This window comes from Seriola lalandi, unplaced genomic scaffold, assembly GCF_002814215.2.
Source record: "Seriola lalandi dorsalis isolate HSWRI2012SDOR001 ecotype SW California unplaced genomic scaffold, Sedor1 jcf7180002054883, whole genome shotgun sequence".
NCBI lineage: Eukaryota > Metazoa > Chordata > Actinopteri > Carangiformes > Carangidae > Seriola > Seriola lalandi.
The window spans coordinates 6,228,675-6,246,133 of NW_019525658.1; the positions used below are offsets into that span (position 1 = coordinate 6,228,675).

At 39.5% G+C, this 17,459-nt stretch overlaps 2 protein-coding genes across 2 annotated transcripts; one reads left to right on the top strand and one right to left on the bottom strand.

Moving 5' to 3' along the window:
* The first annotated feature begins 723 nt into the window (after positions 1-723).
* On the top strand, positions 724-10,815 carry dgcr8 (DGCR8 microprocessor complex subunit). The gene is made up of 14 exons (XM_023397643.2): positions 724-839; positions 1,234-2,196; positions 3,428-3,590; positions 4,325-4,467; positions 5,088-5,427; positions 5,550-5,747; positions 6,203-6,304; positions 6,476-6,574; positions 6,724-6,806; positions 6,995-7,095; positions 7,368-7,474; positions 7,762-7,889; positions 8,271-8,384; positions 8,892-10,815. The coding sequence occupies exons 2-14, from the start codon at positions 1,513-1,515 to the stop codon at positions 8,973-8,975; spliced, it is 2,346 nt and encodes a 781-aa protein (XP_023253411.1). The 5' UTR covers positions 724-839; positions 1,234-1,512; the 3' UTR covers positions 8,976-10,815.
* Positions 10,811-16,647, bottom strand: trmt2a (tRNA methyltransferase 2A). Its single transcript, XM_023397645.2, has 12 exons — positions 16,565-16,647; positions 15,427-16,047; positions 15,076-15,184; positions 14,275-14,456; positions 14,053-14,167; positions 13,829-13,944; positions 13,632-13,743; positions 13,225-13,347; positions 12,424-12,499; positions 11,841-11,957; positions 11,658-11,754; positions 10,811-11,512 (listed from the first exon to the last, which is right to left on the bottom strand). Exons 2-12 carry the CDS (start codon positions 16,038-16,040, stop codon positions 11,335-11,337), a joined length of 1,839 nt encoding a protein of 612 aa, XP_023253413.1. The 5' UTR covers positions 16,041-16,047; positions 16,565-16,647; the 3' UTR covers positions 10,811-11,334.
* Between the last annotated feature and the right edge of the window lie 812 nt (positions 16,648-17,459).

Consider the following 17,459-nt stretch of genomic DNA (forward strand, 5'->3'; position numbering starts at 1 on the left):
AATATTGTGATTCACTAGATGCTCATGTAGTCTGTTCTCGAGACATCAGGAAAGGATGATGTGCCATATATTTAGTACAGTTAAGTGACACTTTAAACTTTAGTCTGATTAAAAGCAGGGAGCCGGACTCTTTACTTTCATGGACACTGATGGTAACGGAACAAAAGAAAACCATAAAACAGGGTGTGTTCTTATTACACTCAGATGAATATTTTTTTAACAATGCAGCATCTAAAGATCTGGCTGCCAAAGAAAATTAGTTCATGCCTATGATAGAGTGAGAATTGTATTTTTAGTATAAGAAGAATGCAGTGAACAAACACGAGATGTGTTTGCAACGTAAATAAACCTTAAAAAACACACCATCAGTTAATCTCTTATATGTCGTGTTTTTGAAAGTTTTTCTTTCGTTTAAAATATTAAGATCAAAGATTTAAAAGAAGATTTTTTAAAGGTAGTCAGCTAAAGTTGATTCAGAATATATTTTAATTATTTTATTATTATTATTATTATTATTATTTTGTTATTGTTATTGTTATTATTATTATTATTTCTTGAATATTCTAGCGCTTAACGTGTTGCTCGTCGACCAAGATGTCAAATGCTTGATTGGTTGAATCGTACAAGTAGATGCGGTGGAGGGACGTTGTGATTGGCCTGCTGATCAATCATTCATAAAAAGCCGGTACTGGGAGGCGGGGACTGCCTTGAGTTTTCCCTGTGGTTTTCTTCAAGATGGCGGGGCTGCTAATGAGTCCTTGTGGCGGCTCGTTGAGAAATAAAATAATTTAGAAAGGTAGTTAGGCGCCTAGTAGGAGACAGCCGTGTCGTATTTATCGGTGAGTATTTATTTAACCCCCTACCTGACTGTTTTTGGCCTAGCTGACCATTTTTGTAGACGTAGACATCTGTACACCCCGATGGTTGCTCGCTAGCATATTAGCATGGACGTTAACGTTACCAGGGGCCCGCTGTGCAGCTGCAGACTGCACAGATGCGCTAAAACGAGGTCTTTCCCCATTTTATTTTACGATGACTTGGTTTGCCATTTGAACTTGGGTAAACGTTAATCATATTCCCAAGGAAAAGGATCTACACGTAACGTTTCAGTCATTTGTTCGTAGCTACATGGTAACGTTAGTACTACTAGTACGTTAAATGTCCTGCATTAGCACGTTATTAGTCATAAAGTTGTAGTAACTAACATTTACTCTCACTGGTCCTTTTCTCTAGCTCCCAGAAGATCCCATTGGAGGATGATCAGTGCCTAGATCCCATAATAAGCTGAATGCATTGTGATTTCCAATAATTGAGACAGTGATTCTGAAAGCTGTCTACATTAATGAAAAGAACAATGTAGTCAGCTTAGCATATTCACCTCTGGTACGTGGTCTTTACAGGGATGTGCTTCTGCATGCATTCTGGGTTTAGATAAGAAGGAAGTTTCTTAACAGGTTAGATTTTACAATTATATACCAGTCTGTATGTGTAGTAGTTGTTAATACACAGGAAATGGAGATAGATGATGTTCTACCCCCTCTCCCCTTGGAGCCACCTGATGATTTTGGCCAAGATGAGGGCAGAGCACCTCCACCACCTCCCCTGCAAACGTCCAGTGACGCAGAGGTAATGGACGTTAGCTCTGGTGGTGATGGATACACATACACCCCAGGGGACGGGGAAGCCAAGCCACCGCAACCCCTCAGCAAGGGCTCAATCACTTTCTGTAGCCACCTCTCAGATGAGGCTAATCCCAACCCACCGTGCCCTAGAACAGCACGCCACGCTCCCCCGGTCACCAAGTTTCTACCAGACCTCAAGCTGCTCAGAGACGTTAAGATCAGCGTAAGTTTCACTGAAAGCAGCAATAGTAAAGACAGGAAAGTTCTGTATACAGGTGAAGGGCAAGATGGAGGAAGTGATGATGGCTTAGACGGACTGAATGGTGAGTTGCATGACTGGACTAGTGAGCAAGAAGTAGCTGAGGGTAGCTCTGGCGCAGGAAACGCAGGCAGAACATCAGAGGAGGCTGAGGTAGACGTGGAAAACAAGGTTGAGTTTGCTGTCCTGGATGAATTGGATGACTTCTACGACAACTTCCTGGATCATGATGATGGGGAGCGTGGTGGCTTTAAGTCTGAGGTCATAGTTCAGCAGGAGCAAGCAGATGACGACGCCACGCCATATCCCTATGAGGTACGTCTCGTTCATGTGTCTGCAGTATCCATTGTCATTAGCAGTTACACTCCCAATTTTTCCTTCAGTGTCAGTCGGAAATATTGTACGCTTAATACAGCTCATACAGTGCAGTCCTTAGAAAAGAGGAAATTATCAGCACTGCGTCATTCAATACAGCCTTCTGTGTCATTTCAGTGAGACCACTGTGTTGGCACAGCAGGGTGCAGCATGAACAGTATAATTTTGATGTTTACCTCATAATGTTTTAATTTAAGGAGAAAATAATTGCTGACGAGATAACATTCTCATAACAATTTTTCTCATAATATTGTAAAACCAACTGAAAAAATTAGATTACTCAAATTGAGTTCCATTTTCCATCATTAACACCTGGAGCAGCCCCTCCAATCCAGTGCAGTTTTTAGTCTTAATGCAGCCCAATGGAGGCCAAGAGCTTTGGTGTATTTGTGCCAAAGACGATGTAATGTAGGTGTCAGATCACACAACATCAAAAAGTACCCAATAGTTGTATTTAGCCATGAAGATGATTTAAGTTGCCGCTACCCAAATACAATGCAGCTGAATGCCATTAGATTTGAGGCCTTCAAAGCATCAAATGTACATTTGGAAAACTTAAACAGCCAACAGGTCCAAATGTTTAGTACAAAACAGAATTTTGGTGATGCATTTGATGCTTGGTTTTTCCTTGAAGTTTCAATCAAGAATCAAAGGGCCAGCTAAAAAAAATCAAAATGCCAGAAAAATTACGATTGTAATGATTTCGTGATTTCACATTACTTGAGATTACTTGAGACCTTTTCTGTAACAGTTAAGACAGGATCAAATGTCCCATAAGGCAGCCTAATTTTAAATAAATGTTTCTGTTATTTATGGTTTTATTACTGAAATGAGAAGTGAGATGCTGGAAGAGGTTAGTGCAATTTTTAATTTCTCCCTTTTAAATTCTGGGTTTCCTTTTGATACAAGAGTAATCAATGGTAATTTAAAAAAATGAAGGGATTAAAACTGCTAAATGTATGATTTTAATTTGTAGTAGGTGTTTGTATAAGTTATCTATTTCTGAATTCAGGAGTATTTCACACAGATTATTTTTGCTGTGGTTGAGATGTGGTTTTGGTTCCACCAGCTGTTCAGTTTATGCATCACATCGGTTAAAATTAAGCATTCAAAACTCCTATAAACTAGTGACCCATCCTTCTCTCCCAGCCTTAACCATTGACTCTTCCAGGAGGAGTTTGACAATGACGTCGATGCCCTGCTGGAGGAAGGTATGCCGGTCCCAAAAAAGATGCGCCCTGCAGAGGACAAATATGGTGGGGACAGTGATCATCAGTCGGATGGTGAAGGAGGTGTTCAGCCTATGATGACCAAAATTAAGACTGTCCTGAAGAGTGAGTGGTGGATCTGTCTGTTTTTAGGGTTGGGCACTATCAAGGAGCGTGCAGTTGAATGTGGTTTCAGTAGTGCGGGGCACAATACGCTATATTCTAAACGGTATCTACTACATGTGTTACATCCGCTACATAAATGTATTTTGAATTAAATTGATATACCAATATGATAATATTGTGTCTTTAGTCTTGTGTTGCACAGTTTTGTGTATTGCCAATATAGATTACAACACAAGGTTTCCCCATGGAAATCGATTAGCAAGGGTGATAGGATCTGCACAACCAAAGTGGATAACCAATGGCCCTAGTTTCTTTGTTGTAGAGCTCTGAAGTAGCATCACAGTTGAAAAGCACAAGCAAAAAAACTCTTGTTTTATAGATGAGAACCCCAGCTGCAGTTTTAAGGTGTGTCACTTCAAAGTATCACGCCGTGTTGTTGTTGAATAAAAGTTGTGGTGAGTTGTCACCCTATAAACTGCTGTTCTTTTGTAGTCTAATGTTGACATCCAACTATTAGCTGACAAAAGTTGATGTTCAGTAACATTTTATGTTCAGCTCTAACGCTTCCTTACCTGACTTTCAAACCTGACCTGAACTTTAAATTAAAACCATTTTTACCATTTATTCCAAGCCTGAGGTTAATTGTGGCCATACATAAATATCTCTTGACTGTTTGTCATGCAAGTGGGCATATCACTTAACTTGCATTTTCGTACACATTTGCCATGTGCCAGGTCGGGGGCGTCCACCCACTGAGCCTCTACCTGATGGATGGATCATGACATTCCATAACTCAGGCATTCCAGTCTACCTGCACAGAGAAACCAGAGTGGTTACCTGGTCCAGACCCTACTTCCTCGGGACTGGCAGTATTAGGGTAAGATGCAATACAAATTTCATGTCTAAATAACGAATAACGCTGATATGAACAGTGCGGGGGTTTTGATCATATCACTGGTTTGCTGCTCATCTTTGTCAGCTCTCTAATCAGAATTTGTAGTTATTTATTTTGCTCCTGCTGCCAGTTTAAGTTTTTAAATGGGCAACAGTATCAGTCTGTATTTCTTATCTGTTTAGTCCTAAGCTCTCATAGACATCTCCCAGCTCATTCCAATATAACACCCTCATGGTGATAAATAGTTATGACTTTTAGGTTTACTCTTGTTGAAGCTAGTGTGACATTACTTACACATCTTCATCCAGTCAGGTGAAAGTTTCTATTCAATGGGTTTTGTGCTTATGTGAAAATGGGAAATGCTGTCAGTATTGGCAAGGTTTTCTGGGGTTCAAATAGGTCACTGAACAGAAAATTACCAGCACTTTGTATTTTTTTCTCTCAAATTTCTTGGTAACAGTTTACCCCTTTAGAAAACAGCAACTCGTAACAATAAACCTTGATCTTAGCTCTTGAAAGCCATGTAGTTGAACTGACATTCATGTTATAACACATTTTATAACAATTCTTTTCTTCTTCTTTTTTTTTTTCTTCTTTCACAGAAACATGACCCTCCCACCAGCAGCATCCCTTGCCTACATTACAAGAAAATGAAGGAACAGGAGGAAAGGGAGCTGAACGGGGAGGTGACACCTAATGCAGAGGAGTCTCCGGTCAAGCCCAGACAAGAGACTAATGGTGAAGACAAAGCAGGCAAGTCAGAAACTGTGGCTGAGGATAATGACGGCATCTCTGCCTCCATTCTGACTGACGGTGTCCCAGATGGAGAGGGTGTCACTGACAACATCCAGCAGGGTAAAGAACCCCAGGCTTTTGACACTGCCCAAGGAGCCTTAGGACAAGTCAAGGCCAAGGTGGAGGTGTGCAAGGATGAGTCAATAGGTAAGGCCTTTCATAGTACACTGGCAATGATATAGACTTTTGAGGGGTCATCATGTTTTTGCTGCTGTAAGAACTTGTTATCAAGCTGCCATTGAACAATGTAACTTTGTAAAACCTCACAGAACTTGAAGAGTTTCGCCTGTACCTGGAAAAATGCTTTGACTTTGAACAAGTCACTGTAAAGAAGTTTCGTACCTGGGCCGAGCGAAGGCAGTTCAACAGAGACATGAAGAGGAAGCAGGCAGAGTCAGAGAGACCTATCCTACCAGCCAACCAGAAACTCATCACACTGTCAGTCCAAGATGCACCCACTAAGAAAGGTAAGTTATGTAGACTCAATATCACACAATTAATGTTTTTTTGTTTTTGTTTTTTATTACCAGCAACCAATGAAACCATTAAAAACAGCAATACTTTTGTCCTAACAGATATTGCCAGTGTAGCTAAACACACCATACTGCATGACATATTTAATCTTTGTGATGAACATGGGCAGAATGTTTAATTTTTTTTTGTTTTGTTTTGTTTTTTTGTTTTTTTTTTTCTGTAAAACTCACAAAGGTTGATCTCTTGCTTTTTGTCTGGATTCTTTAGCAGTGTAGTTAAAGGAACTTAATAATTGTCAACTCTATATCTTTTTGCAAAAGGCTGGAAATCAAAATCAAGTGTCATCAATGTGTGATTTCAGATTTTCAGACTACAGTTGTTAAAGTTGTGCTTCAAGTGTATTGTTTGTTGATGCATTTCAATTTTATTTTTTTAATTTGCTCAACAGAATTTGTCATCAACCCCAATGGAAAGTCTGAAGTTTGCATCTTGCACGAATATATGCAACGTGTCCTCAAGGTTCGACCTGTTTACAATTTCTTTGAATGTGGTAAGTAAATCTACTCTACTCTGTTCATTCTGTTGTCATCTACAATCCAGTGCACATTTGCATTATCCTCCTCTATAGTATGTGCATGTTTGTCCATGTGCACACACACAACTATTGCTGTTACCACTCATAGATTAAAGTCACAAGTTTTTTGTTCTGTTTGCCTCACAGAGAACCCAAGTGAACCCTTTGGAGCATCAGTCATTATAGACGGAGTAACTTACGGCACAGGAACCGCAAGCAGTAAAAAACTTGCCAAGAATAAAGCTGGTAATTTAATAGTTTCCTCTCTCACAGCTACTTGTCTTTGTGGCACCTTCCAATTCATATTTTTTACCAGTTACAGTAGATAACCACACTGGTAAATTTGCATGTTGTAATACATTCTGCACTCACTGGTAATCTGGTGTAAACTGCAGCTCGAGCCACACTGGAAATCCTCATCCCTGACTTTGTGAAGCAGACCTCGGAGGAGAAGCCCGTCGAGGGCGATGAACTGGAGGTACTTTTTTACTCCTGTTTGTGATTTTTATTTTCTTACCCACAACCAAGCTCATCGCTGAAGGCACAAAACACAAGTTTTGACAACAAGCATTGTCAAAAAATAGAACGTTTTCCCTGAAAGTTAATGCATTTTTAAAATTAGAGATAACACATCAATGGTAACATTCAGTGTGCTCTGTCCCACAGTATTTTAATCATATCAGTATTGAAGACTCGAGGGTGTATGAGCTGACCAACAAAGCAGGACTACTTTCGCCATATCAGATTCTTCATGAGTGCCTTAAAAGGTAAGAAAACTCCAGCAAGAAAGTGACTGTTGATGAATATTTGTGCTTGTGCAATTTTAAGCTTTTATCTGTGATGGATTGTTATTAGTAGTGTTAGTATTAAGTCATTAATGTGTCCATCTGTATGGCAGAGTGTAAAACACAAACTAGCCGAAGCCTAAACATTTACCTGAATTCAGTTCAAGATTCAAGTTTAAGCATCTGCTAAGTGTCAAAAGTGTCAGATCGAAGATATTTTTTTGAAAAATTTCCTTTTTTCGTTTTATTTGCAGAAACCATGGAATGGGAGACACCAGCATTAAATTTGAGGTGATCCCCGGGAAAAACCAGAAGAGTGAATATGTGATGACATGTGGGAAACATACTGTGCGTGGCTGGTGTAAGTAGACCCTAATCTTCATCTAACAAACCTGTCACATCACATTGTGCAGTTGTGAAATGCTTCTTGAATTGTACAGCATGTAAACAGTTACAATTAATACTTCAACATGGCAAAAACGTAATTAGATTGAGTGTTGGAGATGGAGTGATACTGATGCTTGATATACACCTTTTGACATTACGTAAGTCATGTCAGTTCATTTTGGTAAAGTGTATGATAGAAGCAGCAAATCATTATGATGCCCATTTTCTTTTATTTTGTACATTCACTGTCTTTTCCAACAGGCAAGAACAAGAGGGTTGGCAAACAACTAGCATCTCAAAAGATTTTGCAGATGCTTCATCCCCACGTCAAGAACTGGGGCTCACTGCTGCGCATGTACGGCAGAGAGAGCAATAAGATGGTCAAGAAGGTAAATACCCTCTTCAGCTCACTATGAAGTGTCTGTGGTCATGGAAAAGTTTGGAAAATGTTTTAAAAGGTTTGATTTTATGTTTCTGTTCAGTTTTAAGAATCTTAAGGGATAATGGTGGTTACGATGATGGTGTGTGCTGCTTGCCAATAAACTTGTCAACTGTAAAGCCCAAAAAGGAATTAAAATGTCTTTTCAACATACAAGCCTCTCACTGCAGTTACTTGTATCTTTAGCTTTTTGTCAGTAATTGCAAGGGCATTTTACTCACAACATTGATTTGGCATGTTGCTTACACAGTGCTGTCTGGCACTCCAGAGAACAGCCAGTGAAATGTGAATACACCAGGACATGAATTCTTCAACAACTTATCTTTTGCAGGAGAGCTCGGACAAGAGTGTGATCGAGCTCCAGCAGTACGCCAAAAAGAACAAGCCAAACCTTCATATCTTGAACAAACTACAAGAAGAAATGAGGAAACTGGCCACGCAGAGGGTGAGCAGTCTTCTGTTGTGCACAGAGCAGAAGATATGAAAAAGTCTGTAATTCTAGCTGCTGTGAAACATTTATCCACTATACAACTATCAGTTTTTGTGAGTGTAGGACTTCTGGTATTAAGTTGAGGGTTGTCTGTTTTTGACATGTATTCATTTTTCCTTCCTTCACCATGCACCTGAGGGGTTTACTTTATGTACATTGGAAATTTTGTCACCAGAGAGCTCATTGAAGGAAAGACGGGCTGGTAGTTTTAAAACAAATGGAGCACAGAACTTCATCTGGGCAAACAGTAAATCTACAGGGTCTCAATTAGTGGGAGTGAGATTCTCTGTTGCAACTACACTTGATGCTGGAGGCTTAGAAGACTGGAGCATTATTATAAATAGTGTAGCTGTCAGTCCCTGTTTGACAAAACTACATTGTCCCTGCCAGGATTTGTATATTTCTGAATAACTGAGCTTTCTTTCTAAACCTACTCTTCATTTTATTGTGTTTCTACACCAGGAGGAAACCAGGAAGAAACCCAAGATGACCATAATGGAGTCTGCCCAGCCAGGGAGTGAACCTCTCTGCACTGTCGACGTTTAAGTCTCGGAATCACTGATGAACCACGGCACTGAAACCCAGTCACTGTCAAGACTCGTCACACACCATCCATCACTTAATTATGCATCACTAAGATCTAATGGCAATATAATTAGTCATTGACCAGGCCAGTAGAGCTGCTTGCTTCCTTCATTCACTTATATTGGATCAGCTGGTAGATATAAGGGTAGGACTAAATGCACTAACAGACCCTAGAGCAAATATCGTCTACCTCTCTAGATGCACCCTCACTATGGCACTAGGAAAAAAAGAAATCACCCAGGGTGCAGAGAAGTTAACATGACTTGACAACATACGAACCACATCAAAATAAAAATGCATGCTTCTTTGACTGCAAAAAGCCACTACTTTGTTGGTTTTGTTTTGAAGTGTTGTTTTCAACAGCCGCAACCTTATAGTACCAGCACCTCTTAGTTTTGTTTGTGCTTCAAGTATTTGAAAGGGACTACTAATACGTCTGTATTTATACCATTCATTTAATTGGGAAAACAAAGTTACTTGTACATGGGGTGTTTTAATAGTAGGTGTTACAGATATTTTGGGTGAAATACAAAATATGCTTTTGTTTATCCTCGGAATGGACAGTCACTGTCTTGGTTTGCACGATTAAAAACATGCGTTGTGAAGTGATCACTATCCAGAGCTATCGCCATGCACACGTGTCCTCTCAGACTTTTGTTGAGTGATCATGCTGTTGGTACGGAAATAACTACTTTTATCACTCCTTGTATTTGGAGGGAGTTGTTGCCTTTTTGTGTTGGGGTTTTTTTCTTCTTTTTTTTTTTTTTTTTTTTAGTTTGCTTTGGCAATACAACACATTGAAGTCCTGCTGGGGCCACTGAGTATTGTAATGTAAAAGATAGTTTCTTTTAGTTCTTGCCTAGCTTCTCTTAAACTACTAATGCCATGCACACCAACTAACCACTTGGTACATTTCAGTTGCATTTAATTTTTGGTGCCCTTATAAAGAAAATCCCGTCGGCTACATGTTGCCTTAGTTAATCCATTTCATGAAGGGCTCAGAGTATATACAGTACATTGGACCTATAACCCCCTTCAACAGGAAGTGGAAAGACCAAGCCCCCTTTACCTGATAAAGCATTTATTGTTTAGTCAGTTAGTATTTTTAAAGACGACAGCCTATAAAACAAACTTTAGGGAGAAATGCCTACAGCATGTGCAGATTTTTAAGACTCATCTTAATGGATTGTGTATTTTGTTTGTGTACGTTTGCCATCGTAACACCCAATCATACTTTCTAACCATGAGTAAAAGATGTTTTTCAAAAGGCAGCCTTGCTAAAGTTAGTTGGCACACTGACATGAACAAAATGCGATCAAGTCATTGAGTCCAACACAAGCTGATGAAACTGTGTATACCAAAGCTTACATACAGTCTTATGCATTTTATAGAATACTTAATGTTGCTGCAAACTGTACAGTAGAAACATCTATAACAGGAAAAAAAACAGACATGTTACTTGCTGGAACAAAATAGAAACTGCTGTGCATTCTGTCAAGTATTTGGTCTGTGCTTTTTCTACAAAACATACACGTCACAGTTTAAACACCAGGCTGTTGTGATATTGTAGATTGCTTTAAGAATGCTCTTTGCCCTCTGTGCGTGTTGTCCTGCCAAGTGTGTGTCAGTGTGAGAAGACTGAAAAAAAAAAAATACTGCTTTTTAGATGTGTTGCTGTTGAGTTGTACCAATGAATTGTTTGAGACGTTGCCTAGAAAATGAAGTATGTATTGCAACCTGAGCTCCATGACTTCTGTAATATTTGTTATGCAAAATAAAATGTCTTGACTAATGACTAGAAGGGATTTGTTTTATTCAGTCACTGATGAAAAAAGAGGAAGTTAACAAAAGGTGAAGCTATTTATTCCATAGTTCCCGCTTCTCGTGTATTGTCTTGAATAACAGTTGAACAAAATATGTAGCACTGAAAACCGCCAGTTGAATCTAGGTAGCTTTATGGTCTTAAGACAGTCAACAAAAATTCAAACTAAACTAAAAAGGCATAGCAGGCAAAGGGACACAGTCCATAAAGCGCAGTAAAGCAAGTAGAGTACAAATGCATACTTTAATAACAGCTTATATGAAGCACAAATTAATTCTGCATTATGACATACGTACAAGGACTAAACTGGATGAGACACTGGTGACTGCTAAACTTATGTTTGGATGAACTGACCCTCTCAATGTGTAAGACCTTGCAGATACTTAAATGACAGAGGAAAGAGTGTTAGCATTAATTTGGAGGACTGAGTACGTGCATACATTTCTAGTATAAGAAGCACATGCCACCTATAAAACTGTAGAGGGTTGGTGTCTAAGGCTAAGAACCTGTCTCTTCCCGTTTGCCACTGTCCTCCTGCTGCTGGGAGTCGTAGTCCACTCTCTCCAGCAGCAGAAGCATCTCAACGTGCATGGTCTGAGGGAACAGATCCACGGCCATGGCTCGCACTGGACGGAACGGTGCTCCATGAACTCTGTTGGATGGTGCTCTGCACAGACTAGAAAGGAATATACCAACATAACATTTACCTTTTTATAGAACTGGTCGCATGACAGTACAACTATTTATTTTATTGTACTCGCATGATCTATTAAAGCAAACGACTGTCAAATTAACTGTCAAATTAAGATATTAAAACTCACTCAATGAAGTTGGTCATGGCTGCTTTTGCATTGCACGCCACATAAACCAGCCTCTTCAGGTGCTCTGCTCTCCGGATGGCAAGTATCACCTTAGAATCTGTGTTCAATTAAAACACATGTTTTAATTATATGACATCTTGTAGCAAGTTAAATTCATTTTCAAGATTGTGGCTTTTTACTCACGTAATCCTGCCCTGGGTGGATCCACAATAGCTGTGAGGCTGGATGACACGAGAGAGCTGAGAATGTTGGGGAACACGTCCTCAGCTTTTCCACAGTAAAAGTCAATGTTACTTAGACCTTAAAATACAAAGGAAGGGTAAAGTGATCAAGAAACCAAAGGGAGGGGAAAAGTATACAATCATTACAGTTCATCACTCTGTACAAAGAATAAACTAAAACAAGATGATTCAGTTGGTTTAACGGTTAAATTGTAAAACCAGAGCAACATGCAATCCATCGACTAAAACCAGCTTGTATTTACATTTTGTGTTAAAATAGCATTTTTCTCCTCATGTTGAATACCATTTAGGAGAGACTGTATTCTGTTTAACAGTTAAATGCCATTTTTGTGTGTACAATTATAGTAGGCTTTTATGCTCTGTACACATGCTTAATGTTGAATGCTTCTAATTTTTAACAGAAAGAATTACAATACAAAATTGAACCTATTGGTACTTTCAATCCTTTCACTATTCCAACATCAGATAATGAAATTTCACACTGTATATCACTGTCAGAGGTGTGATGTTATCTGGTGTCTTACCATTGAGCTTTGCATTAACTTTGGCATCCTCCACTGCTTCCTGGCACAGCTCGATCCCAATCACCCTCTTCACCCTCTGGAGACAAAAGTCAACTAGAATAACTTCCTCGTGGTTGTTTGCCTCAGCCAACCAATCATGGTCAATGAAGGAAATATGGTCACAATCTCCCCTACCTGAGCTACAGCATTGAATAATGTCCCAAGGTGTTTTGGCCGATTATGATGTCATAGTGAAGCTGACCTTTTATTGTCAAGAAATGATGAAGTGATGGCATTTTATATCCAGTTGGACATTGGTGTTAAATTGTGTCATAATTAGAGTATGAATTCATGACTTATGGCCAAAATGGGCATTCCTGATATATCAAACCAAACTTTAATCAGTTCATCTTAAGAGTCCAAGTGAATTTTTGTGCCAAATTTGAAAAAATTCCTTTAAGGGGTTACTGTGATATTGTGTTACTGTGATATTGTGTTCACGAGAATGGGACGGACAAGCCAAGAACATAATGCCTCAGTCTCCTGTTGTCGCCGGCGCAGAGGCATAAAACTCAGAAAGTCCATTTTCATTCCCAAACAAATATGACATTAAAAAGGGTCATCGCTCAATTTGGCAACACCCATCACTTTGCCATTAACTGTTACATGCTCGACTTTCTTCACCAGATAGTTATTGACAGCGAGTCTATTTTTTCCTGTTTGCTGACGGGTAACACGTAACAGGTTTGTATGGTGATAATATGTCTGTCTGTTTTGGTTATTACATGTTCTCAGGTGACTGATACAGACAGCAAACATTACCTTAGCCAGAGAGATGCCAATGGTTCCTGTCCCGCAGCACACATCCAGCACTGTGCTGTCCTGATCCAGCTGGGCCCACTCCCCCACAGCGGAGTACAGCACCTCTGCAGCGCCTGTATTCACCTGCCAGGTAACACAGACACAGTGAACACCTGTGCACTTTGTGTATGGAGGATTTTCAGCTGTGTCACAAAGATAGAAACCACAGCTGGCACCATCATTTATTTGTGTTGTGAAAGAAAATACGATAAAGATAAACACAACGTATCAGTAAATTCATAGTTTTGAAGCCACATTAAAAAAATATTAGGCATTTTTGATTTATGAATTAATTTAGTAACAATTTACTGGAAAAACAGAGTGTGTGGAGGTGGAACTCTTGAAGGTAAATCAAGCCTCTTCCTCACCTGGAAGAAGGAATGAGGGGAGATTCTGAATTTTAGACCCAGCATTTCTTCATGAATGCAGTTCTCTCCAGCCACCAGCTCACAGGGCAGGTCCTCTGGGTTAGGAGATTTCCTTCACAGTCAAAAACACAACAGGTTTAGCTGAATGAATTGTATAATTGTGATGACTGTCAGTCATTAAATGTATTTTCTCTTACCTTTGACCCTCTCTAACAAAGTACAGAGAGGTCACACCGCTGTCTTTCCCCTCTCCTTCTAAAAAGTACTTCTTCATGGAGCTCTTTAGAGCGTTGAGTTCCTCTTCTTCAAGTTTCTAGGAGTCATTGAACAAGTAAAAGAGGTCAAAGGGTGAAATCCAACAATCTGGGATTCCATTTAAAAAATAAAATCTGACACAGTTGCAGTGAGAACATCTTATCACCTGTGGGTTGAAGAACACCATAGCCATGGCTTGTTTGGTCCTCGTAGTCCGTACAGTCAGCTGCTTCCAGTGTCCTTCATATGTCTCTGGACTGTACACAGAGTATGGGGTTGTCCTGTTGCAAAAATAATAATGAGATTGAATGTAACAGAGGAAATATGTGAATGAAAACTTTACATTCTTACAACATATCTTAAAAAAATGTATGTGAAGTAAAAATACCTGATGAATTTCTGAAACTCGCTGACGACTCTCTTGGCCTCGGCTGAGACATGGCACGACTCAGACGGCCCAACCACCGCACAGGAACCTCCTTTGTATTTCCCCAGACGGAAACCGATGGTCTTGTCCTCACCATCTGCTCCCACTGAGATGAGGAACTCACACTTGTTTCTGTACTCTGTCTGCCATGATACAGATGGGATTAGGGGGATATTAGACACTACTGTATTTCAAGGTATAAGACAAATGAAATTCTTACCAAGATAGAAACAAACAATGTATGAACAAAGGCACTGACAGCACTTAATAAAACTGAGTTATTGTACTTTTCTATACAAGGATATACAATAGCCTCAACACAGTGAAAGCATTAAAGCTGAAACAATTAGCTGATTAATCAAGTAGCAAAATTAAATCAGCAGCAATTTTGACAACTAATTAATCATTAAAGTCTGTTGAAGAAAAAAATTCAAACAAACATTCCCTGATTTCAGCTTCTCAAATCTGATGATTTGCTGCTTTTCTCTTTGTTATATCATTGTAAATTAACTATCTTTGGGTTTTGAACTGTTGGTCAGATAAGAGAATATGAAGAAAGCTCCTTGGGAAAATATTACATTTTTTACCATTTTCTGGCATTTTGTTAACTGGACAATAGGATGAGATCATGAAAACAGGACCGGGCAATATGGCCTATAAATAATATTGCAATATTTTTAGGCTGATGTTTAAAAGTATGTATGTCATATGTGGATCTCTGTGAGATGAAAGCTGAGTTAGACCAGAAATCTATAATGATACCTGTGTAGGAGATGGTTTAATAGCTTCCAGGGGACAACACATTTTGTTGTATTTCCCTTTCTGTGCAAACAGCCATGGCAGCATGGCTTTGTTGGTACTTCCAATCTCTCTGAAAAGGACACAGTGTGGTATTCACTTTGAAAAACATTTCTTTAAACTGTATGATGTGGATATTTTCCATTGAAAAACAAGACTGTAAAACCAGGCTATTAAATTCAGTAAACAACAGGAGCTTCCACAAAAAAGCATGGTATTGGCCTCCAGTAACACATATTGATCAATATCTAGTGTTCCTGTCAAACAATGCCTGCAGTTGATATTGTGTGACTCCATATAAATGACACCACCTACTTGGCCAGCCTCTGCAGAACCCCCACCACCTCCTGCTCCTTCCTCCTCAGCTGCTCCTCATAAGGCACGTTCCACAGAGGAGTCACCACATTGGCTATCTGCACACTGAGTGGCTCCTCTTCCTGGTCCCCCTCTGCTCGCTTGGATGGGGGCTGCCCTCCTGCGCCCTCTCCCTCCTCCTGCTTCCTCTTCCTCAGGATGGGGTCTACTTTGGGTTTGGCCAGCTTGACGCTCAGCACCTGGCCCTTCCACTGCATGCCATGCACCATCTTCATAGCCTTGTCGCGCTCCTCCTCATTCTTAAAGGTGACGAAAGCAAACGTCTGCCTGCCAAAAAGCTTGATTTTGTGCGGGTTGAGGCTGTGCTTGGCCAGGAACTTCTTCAGGTCGTTGAAGCCGACGAACTTGGGCAGATTCCTGATCTCCACTTTGAAGATCTCGGATGTGAAGAGGTCCTCTTTGATGTAGCGGTACATGCTGGGGTCAGAGGCCGCCTCACTCTCATCTTCAGCTTTGGCATCAGACTTTACATCCTCATTGCCTGAGCCCTGTGGGGGGTTCTCCTCCTTTGAGGGGGGTGTATCAGCCACTGAGCTGCTACTAACATCTGCCATCCCTCTGCTGGGTAGTAAAACAATCCAGTTAACACACTGTGATCTTATGTTCAGAAAGATATGTGAAAAAAAGTTCTGTCAATCTCACTAGACACTTTTTTGTGTCTTTCTAACAACTTGTCACGGTTTAGGAGACTTTGTAACTCTATAAAAATCTATAAAAATCACAGTTAATTTCACAACCTATTTGTAACGGTGAAAATGGAAAAAAAGAAACAGATGCTGGAGCGCTTAAATTTTAAAATAGCGACATGTACGTGCATTAATGATTTAAAGACTCGAGTTTTGGCTGTATGTTACACTAGAAGACAAAATACAGAGGTATCTAGTGTTTCATATGTTTGCTAAAAGCTGAGATGGAAATTATTCACTTAAGTCACGCTCTTTCTTCACTAGAGAAAACGCTTTGTCACTAATATCTGTTTAATACCCGATACGTTATACATCTATATATTTTCCTATCCTGATAAATAGTAGCCACGGCCACTTTAAGTGGAAGTCCATATGTCTTTCATGAGCCTTACCTCTTCACATTTACTTTCGAATCCACTTCTCACTCGAACGCTCAGGGCGCTGCCATGTTGATTTAACCACGTGCAGCTTGAACTTTGAACTTTTTTAAAGTGGTAGTCGACATTTCAGGGCTCGAGAGTCATGTACATTTTGTCTCATTTTGAATTTTTTGAGAAGGCTCCTGGTTACTTTCTAGATACTCGAATATAGTTTGAAACGATTCATTAAAACTATGATTGAATGGATCTCTGGTTCCCATTCAATATTAATTCGCTCAAGGTATTATTTTAAATTTTGTAATTTGTTCCCAAGAGGAAATTTGTCCTGCAGCGAGGTGAAAAACAAAACACACTCAATCTTGAGCATAACATACACCAAATATAATGAATATATATCAAATATACAATATGTAAAACATATGCCACAAAACCACACAGCAACTTCACATAAAACAATGTAATTACAGCTCCAAAACCAAGTTCCTCTTTATAAAGTCTACAAATAACAAGTCACATTGAGTCCTTATACACATTAAACAGACCATTAAATATCAATTATTTTACTTACACCTACGATTTTCCTGCTATTGCATATCAAAATGTCTATTTTGAAAAGGGTCTACGCTGTAAGGTCTTAATATTTAGTTGAAGGCCTTTATTACTTAAACTTATACTGTGTTATGTGCAAATGCTGCATTTTATCTGATGCACTAGTTAGGTTACTAATTACGAACTAATGCATACAGTGCATGATGCAGAGAGGGTGTGAAGAGGTCCATAGAGGCTCACAGTTCATTTTAATATTAAAAATCACAACACACACATTTCTTTGTTACATGACAGTATTTGTGTTCAGGCTTTGCTTATTTGATTATGCTGATTCCGTTTGACTTATTGTTTTCTCGTG